The sequence below is a fragment of the Orbicella franksi genome, chromosome 2 (assembly GCF_964199315.1).
Source record: "Orbicella franksi chromosome 2, jaOrbFran1.1, whole genome shotgun sequence".
Lineage (NCBI taxonomy): Eukaryota > Metazoa > Cnidaria > Anthozoa > Scleractinia > Merulinidae > Orbicella > Orbicella franksi.
The window spans coordinates 1,760,785-1,778,024 of record NC_138146.1 but is presented as its reverse complement, the minus strand read 5'-3'; the positions used below and the strand labels follow the sequence as shown (position 1 = coordinate 1,778,024).

General features: G+C 39.2%; 2 protein-coding genes across 2 annotated transcripts; one reads left to right on the top strand and one right to left on the bottom strand.

Moving 5' to 3' along the window:
* Nucleotides 1-764: 764 nt before the first annotated feature.
* LOC145475438 (microfibril-associated glycoprotein 4-like) lies at nucleotides 765-4,704 on the bottom strand. Its single transcript, XM_081455265.1, has 4 exons — nucleotides 3,416-4,704; nucleotides 3,011-3,101; nucleotides 2,295-2,721; nucleotides 765-1,543 (listed from the first exon to the last, which is right to left on the bottom strand). Exons 1-4 carry the CDS (start codon nucleotides 3,728-3,730, stop codon nucleotides 1,324-1,326), a joined length of 1,053 nt encoding a protein of 350 aa, XP_081311391.1. The 5' UTR covers nucleotides 3,731-4,704; the 3' UTR covers nucleotides 765-1,323.
* Nucleotides 4,705-4,759: 55 nt separating this feature from the next.
* On the top strand, nucleotides 4,760-14,009 carry LOC145475423 (2,3-bisphosphoglycerate-independent phosphoglycerate mutase-like). Its single transcript, XM_081455263.1, has 12 exons — nucleotides 4,760-4,971; nucleotides 5,956-6,128; nucleotides 6,688-6,804; nucleotides 7,115-7,247; nucleotides 8,069-8,247; nucleotides 8,790-8,883; nucleotides 9,383-9,492; nucleotides 9,829-9,955; nucleotides 10,426-10,574; nucleotides 11,344-11,461; nucleotides 12,147-12,281; nucleotides 12,946-14,009. Exons 1-12 carry the CDS (start codon nucleotides 4,902-4,904, stop codon nucleotides 13,086-13,088), a joined length of 1,548 nt encoding a protein of 515 aa, XP_081311389.1. The 5' UTR covers nucleotides 4,760-4,901; the 3' UTR covers nucleotides 13,089-14,009.
* Nucleotides 14,010-17,240: the final 3,231 nt, after the last annotated feature.

Sequence of the window (17,240 nt, the reverse complement as noted above, 5' to 3'; positions counted from 1 at the left end):
AAGGTCGTTGGTTTCCCAAAAGCTCGGTCCAATATCCCCAGGGGGTATAGCTAAAGTAGTAGTAAGTACTGTAGCCGGGAATATGGGCTATTTGAGTGTTGTATTTTGACTATCCTTTCTTGTGTTAAATCCTTTACAAACAATAGAGTATAAACAATATTTCACATTCAGCGTTCGCGGAGTTCGTGCTTTTTTTTAAGGGTGCATAACAAGCTAATTTTTCAGAATTAATCTGGGACCCGCATGGCCACGAAATCAACAACAAATACGTAATAATGTGGTTAAACAAGGTTTTGAATCGCTGGCAATTTATATGGGTTCCTGTTCTTCCCAGAAGAAATGACTGAACTCCTATGCTCCCAACAAATTTCCCTGTCAGCATTTCCCAGCCAGCAGAGAGTAAGACATATAACCCACTTTGTACACATTAGAGTACGGGTGTGGTTCACGGGCCATATCTGAGAGTCTCAATATAGGGCTAAGCGATAGCCTTTAAACAGGCCAGAAGCTTAGCTGTTAGGCGTAACAACTGGAAAAATGTTAACCGTAAACAAAGTTTACATCTCGGAATGATCTTTAGACCTTCAAAGGTTTCATTGCGTTTTACAGTAATCAAAACAAGTTGTTAACTTTTAGTACGATGAAAAATAATTTGTAACTTTTTAAAACAATGGTGATTAATTTCTAATTATAATCGTTAGCCGTAAAAAAGCCAAAATATTAGCCACTACCCCATTGAGACCCTCATATCAACGCACTCAGCGAAAAAGGAGATTAGGTATTTAGATAACAAAACAAGTTTCAAGCAGCCAATAAATACTTCTTCGACCATAACCCTATGTGGGTATAGGGCCAGGGCCAATAAGTACAACCTATGGAAAATCCCCCAGTTAGATTAGTAAGGATAATTGCCTCTTCTTTTTTCCACTCATCAAGAAGCTAACTGCATGCCTCTGAATTTTGACCACTTTTTAAGGATTTAATCACAAGTGTATTTCAACTCGTCCCTTGTCATTCCTCAATGTCTTGAATATTAATTGACGAGAGACGCGCGGCGTGAGCGTGAACGCGTAGGGGGTTATGGGAAGGAGAAAAGGCTTCCCTTCGCCCCTCCCTTCCCATCAACCCCTGCTTTATCACTTTTCCCCAGTCGACTCTCGCTCTCGTCAGAGACTCAGAGTCGGCTGGGGAAGAGTCAGAGTCCCCTCGAGCTGCTCGCGAGAACTACGTGATAACTTGTTCTGCTGATTGTCGTTAGAAAACGCTTTGCTTTTTAAAGTAACAGCACCCAGTTCTCTACAAAGCTAAAAACACTACTTAGTGTCACAATGGTCGAAGTTTGATTTCCATGTGCTTTAATGAGTATTCTTGGCCTCTGAATGGCGCCCACGTAAGTCCTTCGGCATGTCCTCCACCTTGGTACAGACCATTGGGGTTGGCAGTATGGCAAGCGTTATACCACCAGGCGCCTTTGAAATACGACGCGCAGTTGTAGTTACCATTTACGTCGTTGTCTCTATCTTTGGTAGAGAACTTCATATTGCTAAAAAGACAGAAAAAAAAACGGTTAACAGGGAATGTATTGATCAACGACCATACAGCTGTTTCGTGAAAGGTTGTCCTACAAGAACGCAAATGTTGAAAGTTATTAGGGAATTAAAGTAACCACGATGGCGACGACGAGGACGTCAGCGTCGATCAAAAAATTAATCAATATTTTATCTGCAAATCTCGAGATACTCTAAAGTCATTTAGTTTATTTCGCCTTGTTAAAAAGTGATCTCGAAACTGAATATGAAACCCAGCGTTAAATTCAAGAGATACATTTTAAAGAAATAGCAGAATTTAGTCATTTCACGCTGTACAGAGAACGGCAGTGCAATGTAACATTTACAACACACGTGCACGGCCATTGTTCTCCTTTGAAACCCTTTGTTTAGTGACGTTCCCTTTGCGGTCGCCGTTGTGGATTGTTTTAGCCTGGTTCACACTGGTGACATAATGACATATCAACATAACAGAACCGACCTCGCTACGCTCGATCCGTGGTGCCATGACCTCAGGTCATTATTCCCCAGTACGGTTCTTGCGCTCGGTTATCCTCCCTATTTGTATTTGATTGAATTTTTTGTATTTTCATGGTCACGCATTGTTATCATGAACCCCTGTCTCGGGAGAATGGGCAAACACTCCCTGTGTCACGACTTTAGATAAATTACTAGTTATTATTACGTATTCATTTGATTATACGCTGCGTATTGTTGTCAAAGAGTGGATTAATACTTGCTGCATACTTGAAGGGTTTGTCAGAAGACACCACTGCATCTCCTGCCGTGCCTTGGTATCCGTTGACCGTCAGCCGATAATCGTCGCTCTCGTCGGCCACAGCAAAGGTCGTGTATTCGGCATATCTTCGGTCACCTTCGTAATCTTCCATATCAAATCGAACTACCATGTTAGCAGATGCGGTCAAGCGATGAAGATTATCATTTCCCAGCCAGAACTCGCCTCTCAGATTTCCAAATCCTTTTTTGTACGATGCCCAGTCGAGAAAGAAGTCCACGGATCCATCCATACGCCTTTGAAAAGTTGTCCAACCGCCGCCGTCATTTGTCATGTCGCACAGCACTTGAATGGGTTCTTGTTTGTCAGGGTAAACCCAATACACACCGTCAGTGGTGGAACCGTTTTGGTAATGGTCACGACAGTTTCTAGGGCATTCTTAAATTAAAAATGCACAAAGAAAACCAAAACAAGTATTAATTATGTATGTTCGAAAGATTATTTTTAATTAAAAGTTGTGACTTTCCGAAAAATTAACCTGAAATATGTCCAGAATATATTGCACTTAACAACAAAGTTTGCTTGTCGTTTTGAGATAATTTTCCAAATCCCTTTCAAACCATCTATTGTTAGTCACCTCATTATTGGATGTTTCTTACACTGAAGCTTCAAGTCGTTGCTTCCTCCTCAAAATGGCTGCAAAAAAAAAAAATGTTAGCACACTTACCTTTGAAACACTTGCAAAAGTGACTGCCTGTATTGTAGTCAGCATCACATACTTCGTTTTCTTTGCACGGATTGCGTCTTTCGCAGGTGCTCTAACATAAAACAGCGACTGAGTTGTTGAACATAATTCCTTTTCGTTAATCATTTTCAAACGTGACAAGGTTTTGTACTAGAATGGTTGTTATAGCTGTTCGTATTGCAATTATAGGAACATTCTTTTTACCATTTTTGTGAGCTCTAATAAATCTTTGTGTGGAAAACTCATAAAAGTGTTTTCCAAAAAGTATATCTTGTATAGCCCTCTTCGTTTCATTTATTTCTTAATTTCAAACTTCAAACTCTTTTTCTCCCTCTTTCGGTCTAACGACGAGGCTGAAAGTTATTCCAATATTTTAATTTCAGTTACCTGTATTCCTCTGTACAAGACGTCTTCTTCCTTTGTGAAGTTTACGCGACCAACAAACCGATCCGCGTTACTTAGCTGACATTTCCCTTGAACAGGAAAAAAGTTGTATGACAAACAACGATTGTCTTCGACGCATTCAAATTGACAAGATCTTTCGGAAGTCGCTGCGAAGTCCTTTATGACGCTCCCATTGAGTCTTTGACCTCTTAGAACTTCTGCAAAATTAATTGCTTTGAAGTGAGGCTCTGTAAAACGATTTAATCCGTGTCCGAAGTTTGTAAGTGAAAACGGTAGAAGTACCAACAAGTACATCATTTTGTTAAGTATAATTTACACACTGAAGTGAAGGCTAAATTTACTTCAGTATTAGATTAATAATTTATAATGAATTAAGCAATTATGAATACCCCCTCTGGAGTTCTTTTACCGTAATCCTACGCTTACGCTCGTCTCTAGCTTGTCTTGAAAGGCCCTACTAAATAATTCACAGCTATCTTTTCTCAAACTTTGAACAAAAATTTTTTTTAATTTTTATCAGTCTTTTTTTAATTTTATCAGTGTTTGCGTTATATCCTGGGTTAGCTTAATCGGGCTTTGAACAACCCAGACAAGGAGCTCCGCTTTTCGGCTTGGGTAAATCTATATGTTAATTTATGCAATGCGTCAACGATCCGGGGGGTACTTTGGGAATTTCTGGGTGGGGATGTGCCGCTGGAACCCTGGAACCCTTAGCCTATACCAGAGTTAGTTCAGCTGAATTTTGCTAACCTATACTAGAGTAAACTCCCCAAATCCCCCCATCGATCGACACTGTTGAGGCTGATTTGCGTAAATTTAAAATTGCCGATTTGATTTTTTGATATATTTTTGAGAGGCAATTCCTGGTTTCCTTACTCTAGATAAAGCCTTCAACCAACCAGTCAGTTTTGTGGAAAATGATACCCTATTCTAGACCCAAACGCTCTGATTTATATACCCTATCCTAGAGTAAACTGCTTGAAAACATACCCTTCACAGCGGCACATACCTATATGGCCCATATATGGCAGTGCCCTCCCGGGGTCAACGAGCGAGAGCAGACAATTTGACAAATTGACGTCAGTCGTTAATGCTTCTGAATTTCGTCATAACATCGTCAAAGTAGTCTGCGGATCCACTCAGGTATCGCCTCGGCCTCGTGGATCCGCAGCCACTTTGACAATGTTATGACGAAATTCATGATCTATAACAAAACAGACGCATGAAAAACTGACGTCAATTTACCCAGAAGGCAACGCATGGCGCCATCTTTTTATTTTTTATTTTTTTATTTTTATTTTTTTGTATTTTATTGGCCATCTTTTTAGTACTCGAGTATTCGCGCCATGTTCGAAAATACCCAGAGATCCGTGGGCGCGTGTCATTAACCATCATGCACAGGGGGATTCTGGCTGGCTCTTGAACTTTGGAGCAGGTTACCGGTTGGGTAAGAGATGTAACATTCGCCATGGCTGAGATAAAGAAAAAGGTCTGTTTGATTGTCATTGATGGCTGGGGCATCTCTGAAAACAAAGAAGGTAATTTAATTTTTTCCCCAACAAAGCAATGTTTGTTTATCGTTGGCGTTCACTGTAGTACCTCTGGGCAGTTAGTGTGATTATATTTCTGCATACATGTGTTTAAAAATGTCTTCATTTGCAGCGATTTTGTTGTTGTTCTGTTGTTACTTTAATGACTAAAATGTTTTACAAGGAAATTATTGCTGTCCTTTATGACTTCTATGACTTATAAGCTTGTAAACAGAAGAAAATCTCATTTTTGTTGGATCGATCGAACTGTCACGGTCTTCAAATATCGAAGTCTTACATCTATTTGTGATTTCAACACCAAGCACTGAGTTGTCAGAGGACATGCGCAAATTTGAATTTTTAGCTTTTTTTTCACTACTTATGCGATTTTTAAGGTAACTGAGATTATTTTGTGCAAAGTAGTTTATGCTACATGTACCTTGAGTAAGTGTCATGTGGCGTTGCGTGACCATCTTGTTACGATTTCACGAACCAAGGGAAGTTGTGGATTAGTCTTTGCTTGAGCTTAAAAAGCATGTCAGCACCTTGTACATTGCGGTAATACATAAGAATGACTCATGTTGGCTTTTCCTGCTGTTAATACAGGTATTGATTTAGTTTCAAAAAAGGTAAAAAAAAGTTATGTTTAGGACAGAGAAAGTAAGGATGCAGTGGCCTCATCGTTAGGGCACTTCTCCCGGATTGAGTGGTCCAAGTTTGTGCCCTGGCGGGGGACATTGCGTTGTGCTCCTGGGCAAGACACTTTACTCTCACACTGCTTCTCTCCACCCAGGTGTATAATGGGTACCGGCAAACATAATGCTGGGGGTAACCCTGCAATGGACTAGCATCCCACCCAGGGGGGAGTAGAAATACTCCTAGTCACTTCATGCTACAGAAACTGGGATATGCTCCAGCCTGATGGGCCACTTGGATCTCACTCCTATAGGATTAAGAAAAATACTTCCATTTATCAATGTCGTATTGCTACAGGTAATGCCATTGCCAATGCCACAGTTCCAGTCATGGATGCCTTCTGTGCCGGAGAGAAGAATGCTTACACCACTCTGGATGCTTCTGGCTTGTCAGTTGGGTTACCCGCTGGACTTATGGGTAACAGTGAAGTAGGACATCTGAACATTGGAGCTGGAAGAGTTCTTTACCAGGTAACTCTTTTTCTAGAATATGTCTGTAAAAAATTGTTCTGCACTTGTGGACCCAAGTGGTTCACATTGCCAGAGCCCGTCCTGTTGTCCATTATGTCTTAAAGCAAGCAAAAATATTGTTTAACTCCTCTGAATGGGTGCTCATCCATTGCAAGCTGCATGTACATGTCAACAGCATTCACTCAGTCACACCTGGTGCGAGCAGTTGCTTCAACACCACAAAAACTGTACAGTGGCATTGAATTTTTGCGTTTGACTGCTGGAGAAGTCTACGTGTACATGTTTCATCCATCCCCCTCTGCACATTGGTACATATTTTGACTCAATCTTTGGTATATAATAATTTGTCAGGACCCATTTATTTACATGCACTCCTTAGTAGTTAGAAATGCCTTGAGATGAGAACATATGTAATGTATAACTACAACGTTCACATGCATGTAATTTAATGATCACTGATAGTGCAACAGTACAGTTTAAGGGTCAGTTATGATAAGTGCATAAGATGATTCTACATGTAATTGTAAAATTTCAACTTATTTTTGGTCTTTTTGCCCAGGATATTGTAAGAATTAACATGACCTCAGAAAAGAAGCAGTTTGCAAAAAACAAAGTTTTAGCAGAAGCAGCAGAAAAAGCAAAAGCTGGTAATGGCAGGCTCCATTACCTGGGTTTGGTGAGTTAGACAGTGACGTTTGTTCATACTGTAGTATATTCAAACTTAAAATTAGCAATAATAGATTGAATAATAGATTGAAATTAACTGCTGCATTGGTCCAGAGCAAATGATACAATAAGCATTTTAGTTATTATTAACATTGTTTTCTTGGTTTAGATAATGTTTCCTTTGTTTTCCCTAAACAAAACAATCAGTTTGTATTTTACAATTAAGAAAAAAAAGAAGAAGAATTTAAGAAATAAAAATAATGTTCCAGCTGTGACAATTATATAGACCCTTGGTGTTAATACTATTTATTGTTTTCCAGGTCAGTGATGGCGGGGTCCACTCACATATTAATCATTTAGAATCATTAATTGATGCAGCTAAAGAACTTGGTGTTCCAAAGTGTTTCATTCAGTTTTTCTCTGATGGACGAGATACAACACCCACAAGTGGAGGTGAAATATATCAGTCATCGATCTGTTTTAGTTACATTAGTTACTGTATAACCTGTAACTGAAATGCAGTGTTCTATGCACATTAACACATCATGTAACATGCCCCCAAAACTGTTTTTTTAATCCCTAGGGAAGTGAAACTCCCTAGGGAAACAACAGCTTGAATGCTATCTGACTTGATCAGGACTTGCCTCTTGAAAACCTTGCAAAACAACTATGAAGCAGTTGAACTATGAAGAGGGTCATACAGGGGTATTCTCGTGATGCATGATTAGTTGATTTTATTTTCTGTGAAATGTAAATTTAGGAAATTATTCTTCGTGATCCGTGATGTGAAGGTTTTGCGTGACCCATGATATTTGTGATTTCATCATTCAATTCTACGTGATTTTGAGATGCAGATCCTGCAAATGGTTAGAGCTGTTTATCGACAGCTTGTGACATGCAATTTGCAATATGGAGCCTTGACTAAGCCTTTCAAGATTTTTCTTTCTTCAAACACTCTTTCTAGTGTAAGAACAGGTTATTAAAAAGAGTGATCCGTGATCCGCGATCCATAATCCTCAATTTTTTCCATTTGTGAACCATGCCATAGACCCCCCCCCCCCCCCCCCCCTGTACGACCCTCTATGAAGCAGTGGACAAAAGCAAAGTTTTTATTATTTTATAGTCTTGGGTATAATTATTAGCCTTGCGAGTCAAGAACTGAAATAAGAGTGACATATTTTACAGACTCGCCCTGAGAGAAAAAGTGAAATTCTTCTGCCAAAAAGTAATTGTTGTAGGTAAAGTATAACTAGTTTTATATATGGGTTTTACAGTAACATATGTGGACCAGGTCTTGAAGAAGCTTAAAGAGGTCAATTATGGCTCACTTGCAACTGTTGTTGGTCGATATTATGCAATGGACCGTGACAAACGGTGGGAAAGGATAAAGATTGCCTATGAGGCATTAGCTCAAGGAAAGGGTGAAGTTACTACACCAGACAAAGTTATTGAGGTAGGTACATTTTATGATACAGATTTGATTTGTTTGGCACACAGTGTTGTGCCTATGTTACTTTTAAGTTGGTAGTTCCTTACCCAATAATAAAAAAAAATGTATAAATATTGAATATTCCTGAACTTTATTATTAATTAAGAAATAGAAAACATGTACCATGGCTTGGGAGAATGAGAAATGCTGTGGAAACACAGTTCGACAGGTGAGTGTTTCCACAGCTTTTTTAAATTCTCCCAAACTTTCACTCGTTTCTACAATTTGTATAAATCAAAAGAAACACAGAGAACATGTTTTCTATTTCTTTTAGAAAATTCTGCAACTGAAAAAAGAAAAACAACTTGTTTACATTGATCATCGAAATGTAAATTCTCTTTGCTGGGTGCCATCATTGCATCAACAGCTTGTACATGATTTTAAATTGATCAGCATGCATATTTTCTTTGGTCTATTTTCTAAAAAAAAGGTATTTTTATTTTGCTCTCTTGAAACAGTTTGAGATCCTTCTGTTTAACTTGTTTTTATGTTTTGGTATTTATCAGGTGATCAAAGGTCGATATGAAGCTAAGGGAGACAAACATGAGACAGACGAATTTCTTAAACCTATTATTGTAGATCCAGAAGGAAGAATCAAAGGTTTGTGCTAAACATTAACAGTTATCAGGCTGTAGCATTTTGTACATACAGAGAGTTGTCCGCCATTTAACTGTTAGTAAATGCAATTGCAGTATCGAATGAATATGTTATTTGGTGGCCTCGGGCAGCATTTTTAGGACCTCGGTCACAGTCATTCGCTATATGGACCGACCCTAAAGTAGTAATATGTTATTTATTTTTCCTCTCTCTTGACTGTTGACCTTTTTCACATACACATTACGTGCCCATTACTGTGACTGGCCGGAGATACATCTGTACATGTAGGAAAATCGAGGCCGTGCTAAAAACCAATCAGATTGCAGGATTCATTTGCTGACAATGCCCTCTTGGAAAAAATAAATAAAATAATGTAGCATCTTTTGGTAGGGAACTGCTTTTTTGTGAACAAAACAATAACTTTAATTTATAACATTTCATTTTACAGTGATAATTTAATAATAATATTGAAATTATAATAATAAGTTTTCCATTTCCACAGATGGAGATGTTCTTTGCTTTATCGACTTCCGAGCTGACAGAATGAGACAAATCAATGAAGCTTTTGGAATAAAACCACCCTTTGAGACAGACGTCATTCCTAAAGATCTTGTAAGTATCTATAAACACTGTGACAAATAATACAAAACATCAAGTCATTTACAGATGAGAGCCCAATATATTTTGTGCAGAACATAAAGATGGATTACACATGTCCATGTATTACATGTACAAACCAGACAAAGGTTATAAACTGTAGGCTTAGCTTGCACAAAATGACATGAGGATATCTGCTTCATCTGATTTTTCTTCAGTATCTTCCCACCAATTGATTTACCTACTTGTTACAAAGACAACCTTTTTATTTTTTTTCTTTTATGCTTAATGGTAATGCTTAATGGTAACTGAAGTGATATTTTAAAAATAAATACATGTTCTGTTTTTCAGCATCAGATAACCATGACACAGTACAAGAAGGAATTTCCCTTCCCTGTTTTGTTTCCTCCTGTCACCCCAAAGAATGTGCTCGCAGAATGGCTATCTGTTAAGAGTGTTCCTCAGTTTCACTGTGCTGGTAGGTGTGGCCTTGAAAAACGACTTCATCAGTACTAAATTACAATCATTTACATCATTCTGTACTACAGGATTCACAGAATAATAAAGCTTTTTCACAAGCAAACTGTCACAGATCAATATGTTTTAATTTACCACTTGCAAAACATATTTAAGTAGTTAGAGCTGTTTTCAGTTGAGTGTCGAAAGAAATTAGGCAATTACTTTGGTTTTGGTTTTGGTTTTTACTACAGTTCCAGATTGGCTGAGTAGTCTAATTGGTAAGTAATTGGTTTGGTTTTGGTCTTTCAACACTCGATTGAAAACTGCTCTATACATGATTAGTTATATAATTATGTGCACACATGTAAAATTATGATGCCTGCATAAGCTTGATTGCTGTCCTTGAAGGCAGCAGGAAATCCTTCAGAATGTCATGAATGCATTATTTTTCTGATAAATGACAGTCGCTGTAATTTTTATTTCATGCAGAAACTGAGAAGTATGCCCATGTGACCTTCTTTTTCAATGGTGGAGTGGAGAAGCAGTTTGAAGGTGAAACTAGATTCATGGTGCCATCGCCTAAAGTAGCGACATACGACCTGAAGCCTGAGATGAGTGCTGCAGGTGTTGGTGAAGAGGTAAAGTGGAAAGTGTTGTTCTAGTTTTTTGTTAAGTTCATATTACTTCACAAATTAATACTATCTACAAAACCACAGGTAGCCCAGACGTTGTATACGATTAATACGTGACATTATGCTGTTGGCGATTACATTACAATTTTAGCCGTTTTTAAGACAATGTATGAGAATACTTCAAAAATTACTCTAAATGCTACGTGTAGAAAATAATTTGAATAAAATGGCTTACCTTATGTTTGCATTGCGTTGTCTTAATGTCTCTGGGTTCCTGGAGATGCTTTAGAGCCATTTAGGCGAGTTTTACTTTCTGGCGGTTTCCTTCCCCTAAAGAGAAACAAAAGGCGGGCGACCCACTGGCCCAACGGCCCGCACTCAAAGCTCTGTAAATTCCACAAAAATGGTCTAATTTCGTCAGAATTGCCTCATGGTAGCCGTCAATAACTCTTCTTCCCATTCGCTGTCTCCCAAGGTTTCAAAGTTTATCTTAACCACCCGAGAATCGCTGGTTTTCCAGCTCTTGCTTTCCATTTCGGCTCCATTTCGATCCGTAACCGATTATCTTGGCCACAGGATTTGAATTTCTAGCTATCAGTTTCTGTATCAGTTTCTGGAGAAAATTCAGAAATTGCAGTTGACAAGGTTTTCTTTGGGCAGGGAAGGTAGCAAATTTTCCCTTCTAATTACATTGTGACCTCTTAAGATGATTCAGAGTCTTATACACTAACCACTTGGCCACTGTGCCTGGCCCTTGTTCTGTATTAATTAACAGGTCTGTAAAGCCGTAAGAAGTGGTCAATACCCGTTTGTAATGTGTAACTTTGCTCCGCCTGACATGGTCGGTCACACTGGCAAATATGAGCCTGCAATCAAGGGCTGTGAAGCAACAGGTAAGTTACTAAGCCTACCCTGCACATAAAGTCTGTCAGTCCAACTCTCCTTTGCCATTGGAGCCTTTCCCAGAATCAGTAGCGTGAAGGAAATAGGAATACTTCTCCCCCTCTGGATGTAAATAATGGTACATGCATACTCCCCCTTCAGCATTACATTTACTGGTATCCCCCTGGGTGGAGAGGCACTGTGAGAATAAAGTGTCTTGCCTAAAAACACAACACAGTAACCCTGGCCAGGGCTCAAAGCCAGACTGCTCTATACAGAGTCCTGCACACTTACCATTTGGCCACCATGTCTGGAACAGTAATCACATTACAGGGCCGTAACCAGGAAAAATTATGACGGAGGCATTGGCAATGTCCAAGGTTAAATTATTTTCCTACACTGTACAGTAGCTCAGCAGTGTTTTATTTTCCCCTTTCAAAAACCACAAGCAACAAAAATGAAGAAAAGCGCCTTGGTTTGCCTCATATCTACTATGACCCTGCTTTAAAATTAACGTTGATTAATATTAATAGTGCTTTTAACACTTCACTTCCTTGTGAGGAGACTTGAAGGCATTTTCTTGGAGACAGTGCAATGTACCTGTACACTGGCTTGGGAGACATTGCGGAATGTGGAAGTTTGGAGTTTGATTTGATTGAGTCAGACTGACTTACACTTATTTGCTGTTGGTTTCAGATAAAGCAATTGGTGAAGTCTTCAAAGCTTGTGAAGAGACTGGATATGTTCTGATGGTGACAGCAGATCATGGCAATGCTGAACAGATGTTCAGTGAGCAAGGTGGTCCTCATACAGCACACACCACTAACAGAGGTAACTGATTACCTTAACCTTGGTTCTCTTCACCAGCAATAGAGTTCAAGGTTCAAGGTTTCTATTGTCGTTTATATAATTGTGTAGTTAGCAAGGTTGGGCCCAAACCAAAGATAACTTTAGTTTAACTGAAAAGGAGGTCTATAAAATTTCTTTAACTTACACAGTTAGTTATGGTGAAGAGATAAATCAGTGTGCTGAACTGTTCATGACGAAGTCACAAGGGTTAGCCCAGGTGGCTTATCTTGCCAGTGCTTGACTCTGCTTACTGTACTGTGAAGCGGCTAGGAGTATTGCTACAGACCATTCCCCTGAAGGTTTGTCAGTCAGTGCAGTTCTGGCAATTCGCTGGTACCCATTAAATTATGCTCCTGGATAGTGGGAGGAACTGTGAGAGACTTTATTAATTCTTGCAAGACATTCAAGTGTCTTTCCTGAGAATGTAGAATGGGAAACACATTGACCCTGGACAGCTTGTGAACCCAGACTTAATCCCGAGTCCAACAAGCTTATCAAAAGTGCACCTCAGCTGGTATAGCCACAGCAGTTTTCACGCAATAACATACAGTAAAATATGATAAAGATAAAATAATAAAACTGTTGGTTTTCATTCACGACTTTACGAGTCCATCGGGTTACTGTGACTTGTTTTGTTTCATCTTAGTTCCCTTCATCATGACGGGTGGACTCAAGTTTAAGGAAATTACTCACAATGCAGCACTTTGTGATGTGGCAACTACTGTGTTAGATGTCATGGGACTGTCCTGTCCCGAGGAGATGGGTGGACAGTCACTGCTGGCCAAATAGGCAGTGATCATCTTCTCTGAAGCAACATGGTTGCAGATTTCTTCAAGTAACAAGTAATAGTAATAATCTTTTTTTTTTTTTTCAAGAACAAAAAGCCAAGCTACATTTTACAAAGGATCAAATTAGTAGTAATAGTAAGTGGTAAATGCTGTATCAAAGTCGAACTAGCTATTTTCTGCTGCATTTCAGTCATCAGTCAAGACCATTTTGCAGCTGGCAGCCAGGGGTTTCATTGAGGACTGGGCACTGGGAAAATTGACCGGCTGTGAGGTCGATTTTGTTCTCCTGGTTTGACCATCTCGTGGAAAGTTTAAATACTTATAAAGAATTTCAGTTCAAATAGTTTTGCCCGACTGTAAAAGCCAGTTACCACCCTGTTGAAAACATTACTGAAACCCCTGGCATCCCATCTCAGAAGGAATACAACTTCCATGTGACAAGCTGGCAAGAGTTCTGACATGTACACGTCGTGGTGACAAATCAGCAAAATATGTTTTTCTAATCAGTTGTTTTATGAATGATACAATGCTTAAGCCTTATTTTTCCTGATTTGATGATTACATTAATTTTAGTTACACCTTGATCTTCAAGGATTGAACAGAAACAGTAAATGCACTTGTTTCATCACTGATTGATGGAATTTAAAAGATCGAAAAACGTCTGTCGATTTATTTATTTTGAATTGGTGTCAAAGTCGTACAGCTTCGCTTCCAGTAATGGTCCTGGAGACAATACTGGGATGTCGCTTTTAAGCAGAGTGTAAACAGTAATAAGCTTTACTTTATGTGTTCCATTTTCAGAATCTAGTAAGTTAAGAGAAGTAAATTATAAATCAAACAATACTAATAAAAAAAGACAGGTTTTAAAGCATGTGGGTCTGTTTGTGATAGAAACTATCCAAATAAATGAAGCAAGAAAATACATTGTGTATTACACATCTTTGACTCTATAGTACCTCCTATAGTGTACTAAGGAGGTTCTGCGCAAAAGGAGTACCTTTTTCAGGCAGGAGGTAAATGAAAGGGTAGAGAAAACGGCCATTAAGGGCTACATTTTTAATCAAAAATGATCGATAAAAGGATAACAGTTTGGACCTCAGGGCAGAGCTTTGCTCATGACGAGATTCAGTAGACTCTGAAATACCCAGCAGAGCATGGATGCTTATTTCCGGTGACGTCATGGTGCTTGTGCTAATCAGACTACAAATCTATCATTACTGCACAATTTGCGGATGTTTGTGGTGTATGAGCCATTTAGCATTTGACAGAGTAATTTAATGCGGTAAACCAGGTCACCAGATCATATATGGCCTGGTACAAATAGTTAAAATAGTAAATATTACAACCAGCCGAGGCTTCGCAGTAAAATTCGCTCAAAGAATGGGTGTCGCGAACTAGAGCATGGCGGCAAATCCATGTTCAGTTCGCTTCTATCGATCAAATTCGCGGACCGTCGCTCGATCTGGGCCAAATTTGATTCGCCGTGTCGAGCGAATGGTTTCATAAACCACAAAAGTTCATCGAAGGTGATTCCTTTCCGCTTTTCAAAGCTGACATCGCAGAAGTTTATATCACACGTGGAAAAATGATAAATTGGGTCACACTTGAAAAAATACACAACACTTAGAAAAATGGGTCGAACTTAGAAAAGTGAATAACACTTAAAGAAAGGGTTCACACTTCCAAAAATAGATCACACTTGGGTTAAATGGGTTAAACTTGGAAAAATGGGTCACACTTCGAAAAAGGGGGTCACACTTAGAAAAAGAGTCAAACTTTCGGAAAACAGCTCACACTTTATAAAATAAATCACACTTAAAAAAATCAATCGCACTTGGAAAAAAAGGGTCACACTTAGAAAAATGGGTCCCACTTTAAAAAGTGGGTCACACTTGGAAAAATGGATTACATTTGAAAAAACTAAGTATACTTCAAATAAGATTCACATTTGTAAAAATGGGTCACTCTTGGAAGAAAGCGTCAAACCTGTAAAAATGGATCACACTTGTAAAAATCGGTCACCCTTGGAAAAATGGGTCCACTTAAAAGAAAGGGGCACACTTGCTAGAAATAGCCAAACTTGTAAAAATAGGTCACGCCACAGGAAAAATGCGGCACATTTGAAAAAATGCAGCACACTTGAAAAATGTGGCACATTTGGAAAAATGCGGCTCATTTGGAAAAATGCGGCAAACTTGAAAAAATGTGCCACACTTAGAAAAATGCACCACACTTGAAGAAATGCGCCACACTTAGAAAAATGCGCCACACTTGCAAAAATGCACCACACTTGGAAAAATGTGCCACACTTGCAAAAATACGCCACACTTGGCAAAATGGATCACATTTTTAAAAATGCGGTACACATCGAAAAATGGTTCACACTTGGAAAAATGCGGCGCAATTGGAAAAATGGGGAACACTTAAAAAGATGCAGCGGACCTGAGAAAACGTGGCACACTTGGAAAACGGGTTACGCCTGGAAAAATGGGTTAGACCTGGAAAAATGCGGCACACCTGGAAAAATGCATGTGATGTCTTGCGGGACTTTATCAACTAAATAAATGTAGATGTAGATGCTACATACCTAGAAAAATGGGTCACACCTGCAAAAATGGGTCACACCTGCAAAAATGTATCACACAAACTTGAAAAAATGCGCCACACCTCGAAACATGCGCCACACTTGGAAAAATACGGCCCACTTGGAAAAATGCGCCAAACTTGGAAAAATGCGGCACACCTGGAAAAATGCTACATACCTAGAAAAATGGGTCACACCTGCAAAAATGGGTCACACCTGCAAAATTGTATCACACTTGGAAAAATGCGGCAAACTTGAAAAAATGCGCCACACTTGGAAAAATACGGCACACTTGGAAAAATGCGCCAAACTTGGAAAAATGCGGCACACTTGCAAAAAAACGCCACACTCGGAAAATTGCTCCACACTTGGGAAAATGTGCCACAATTGAAAAAATGCGCCATACTTGGAAAAATGCGCCACACTTGGAAAAATTCCCCACTGTTAAAAAAATGCCCCGCACATGAACAAAAGCGCCACACTTCAAAAAATTGCGGCAAACTTGAAAAAATGCGCCACACTTAGAAAAAAGCGTCACACTAAGAAAAATGCGCCACACTTTAAAACATGGGCCACACTTGAAAAAATGCGCCACACCTTCCAAATTACGCCACACTTGGAAAAATACGCAACACTTGATAAAATGCGCCACAATAGGAAAAATACGGCACATTTGAAAAAATGCAGCACACTTGAAAAATGTGGCATATTTGGAAAAATGCGGCTCATTTGGAAAAATGCGGCAAACTTGAAAAAGTGTGCCACGCTTAGAAAAATGCACCACACTTGAAGAAATGCGCCACACTTAGAAAAATGCGCCACACTTGCAAAAATGCACCACACTTGGAAAAATGTGCCACACTTGCAAAAATACGCCACACTTGCAAAAATACGCCACACTTGGAAAAATGTGCCACACTCGGAAAAATGCAGCACACTTGGAAAAATGCCCCGTACTTGGAAAATTGTGCTACACTTGGAAAAATGCGCCACAATTGGAAAAAGGCAGTACACTTTAAAAAATGCCGCACACTTGGAAAGATGTGGCATATTTGGAAAAATGCGGGTCATTTGGAGAAATGCGGAACACTTGGAAAAAAGCACCACACTTGAAAAAATGCGCCACACTTAGAAAAAAGCGTCACACTAAGAAAAATGCGCCACACTTTGAAAAATGCGCCACACTTTAAAACATGGGCCACACTTGAAAAAATGCGCCACACCTTCCAAATTACGCCACACTTGGAAAAATACGCAACACTTGATAAAATGCGCCACAATAGGAAAAATACGGCACATTTGAAAAAATGCAGCACACTTGAAAAATGTGGCACATTTGGAAAAATGCGGCTCATTTGGAAAAATGCGGCAAACTTGAAAAAATGTGCCATGCTTAGAAAAATGCACCACACTTGAAGAAATGCGCCACACTTAGAAAAATGCGCCACACTTGCAAAAATGCACCACACTTGGAAAAATGTGCCACACTTGCAAAAATACGCCACACTTGGGAAAATGTGCCACACTCGGAAAAATGCAGCACACTTGGAAAAATGCCCCGTACTTAGA

What these genes read in the sequence shown, in the direction of transcription:
- LOC145475438 (XM_081455265.1), bottom strand. Translation starts at nt 3,730, where the DNA reads ATGATGTACTTGTTGGTACTTCTACCGTTTTCACTTACAAACTTCGGA. An exon ending in CTTTTGCAAGTGTTTCAAAG is followed by an intron (nt 2,722 to 3,010) that starts GTAAGTGTGCTA and finishes TTTTAATTTAAG; the next exon opens with AATGCCCTAGAAACTGTCGT. An exon ending in TCTTCTGACAAACCCTTCAA is followed by an intron (nt 1,544 to 2,294) that starts GTATGCAGCAAG and finishes CTGTCTTTTTAG; the next exon opens with CAATATGAAGTTCTCTACCA.
- LOC145475423 (XM_081455263.1), top strand. Translation starts at nt 4,902, where the DNA reads ATGGCTGAGATAAAGAAAAAGGTCTGTTTGATTGTCATTGATGGCTGG. An exon ending in CACCAGACAAAGTTATTGAG is followed by an intron (nt 8,248 to 8,789) that starts GTAGGTACATTT and finishes GGTATTTATCAG; the next exon opens with GTGATCAAAGGTCGATATGA. An exon ending in TCCAGAAGGAAGAATCAAAG is followed by an intron (nt 8,884 to 9,382) that starts GTTTGTGCTAAA and finishes CCATTTCCACAG; the next exon opens with ATGGAGATGTTCTTTGCTTT.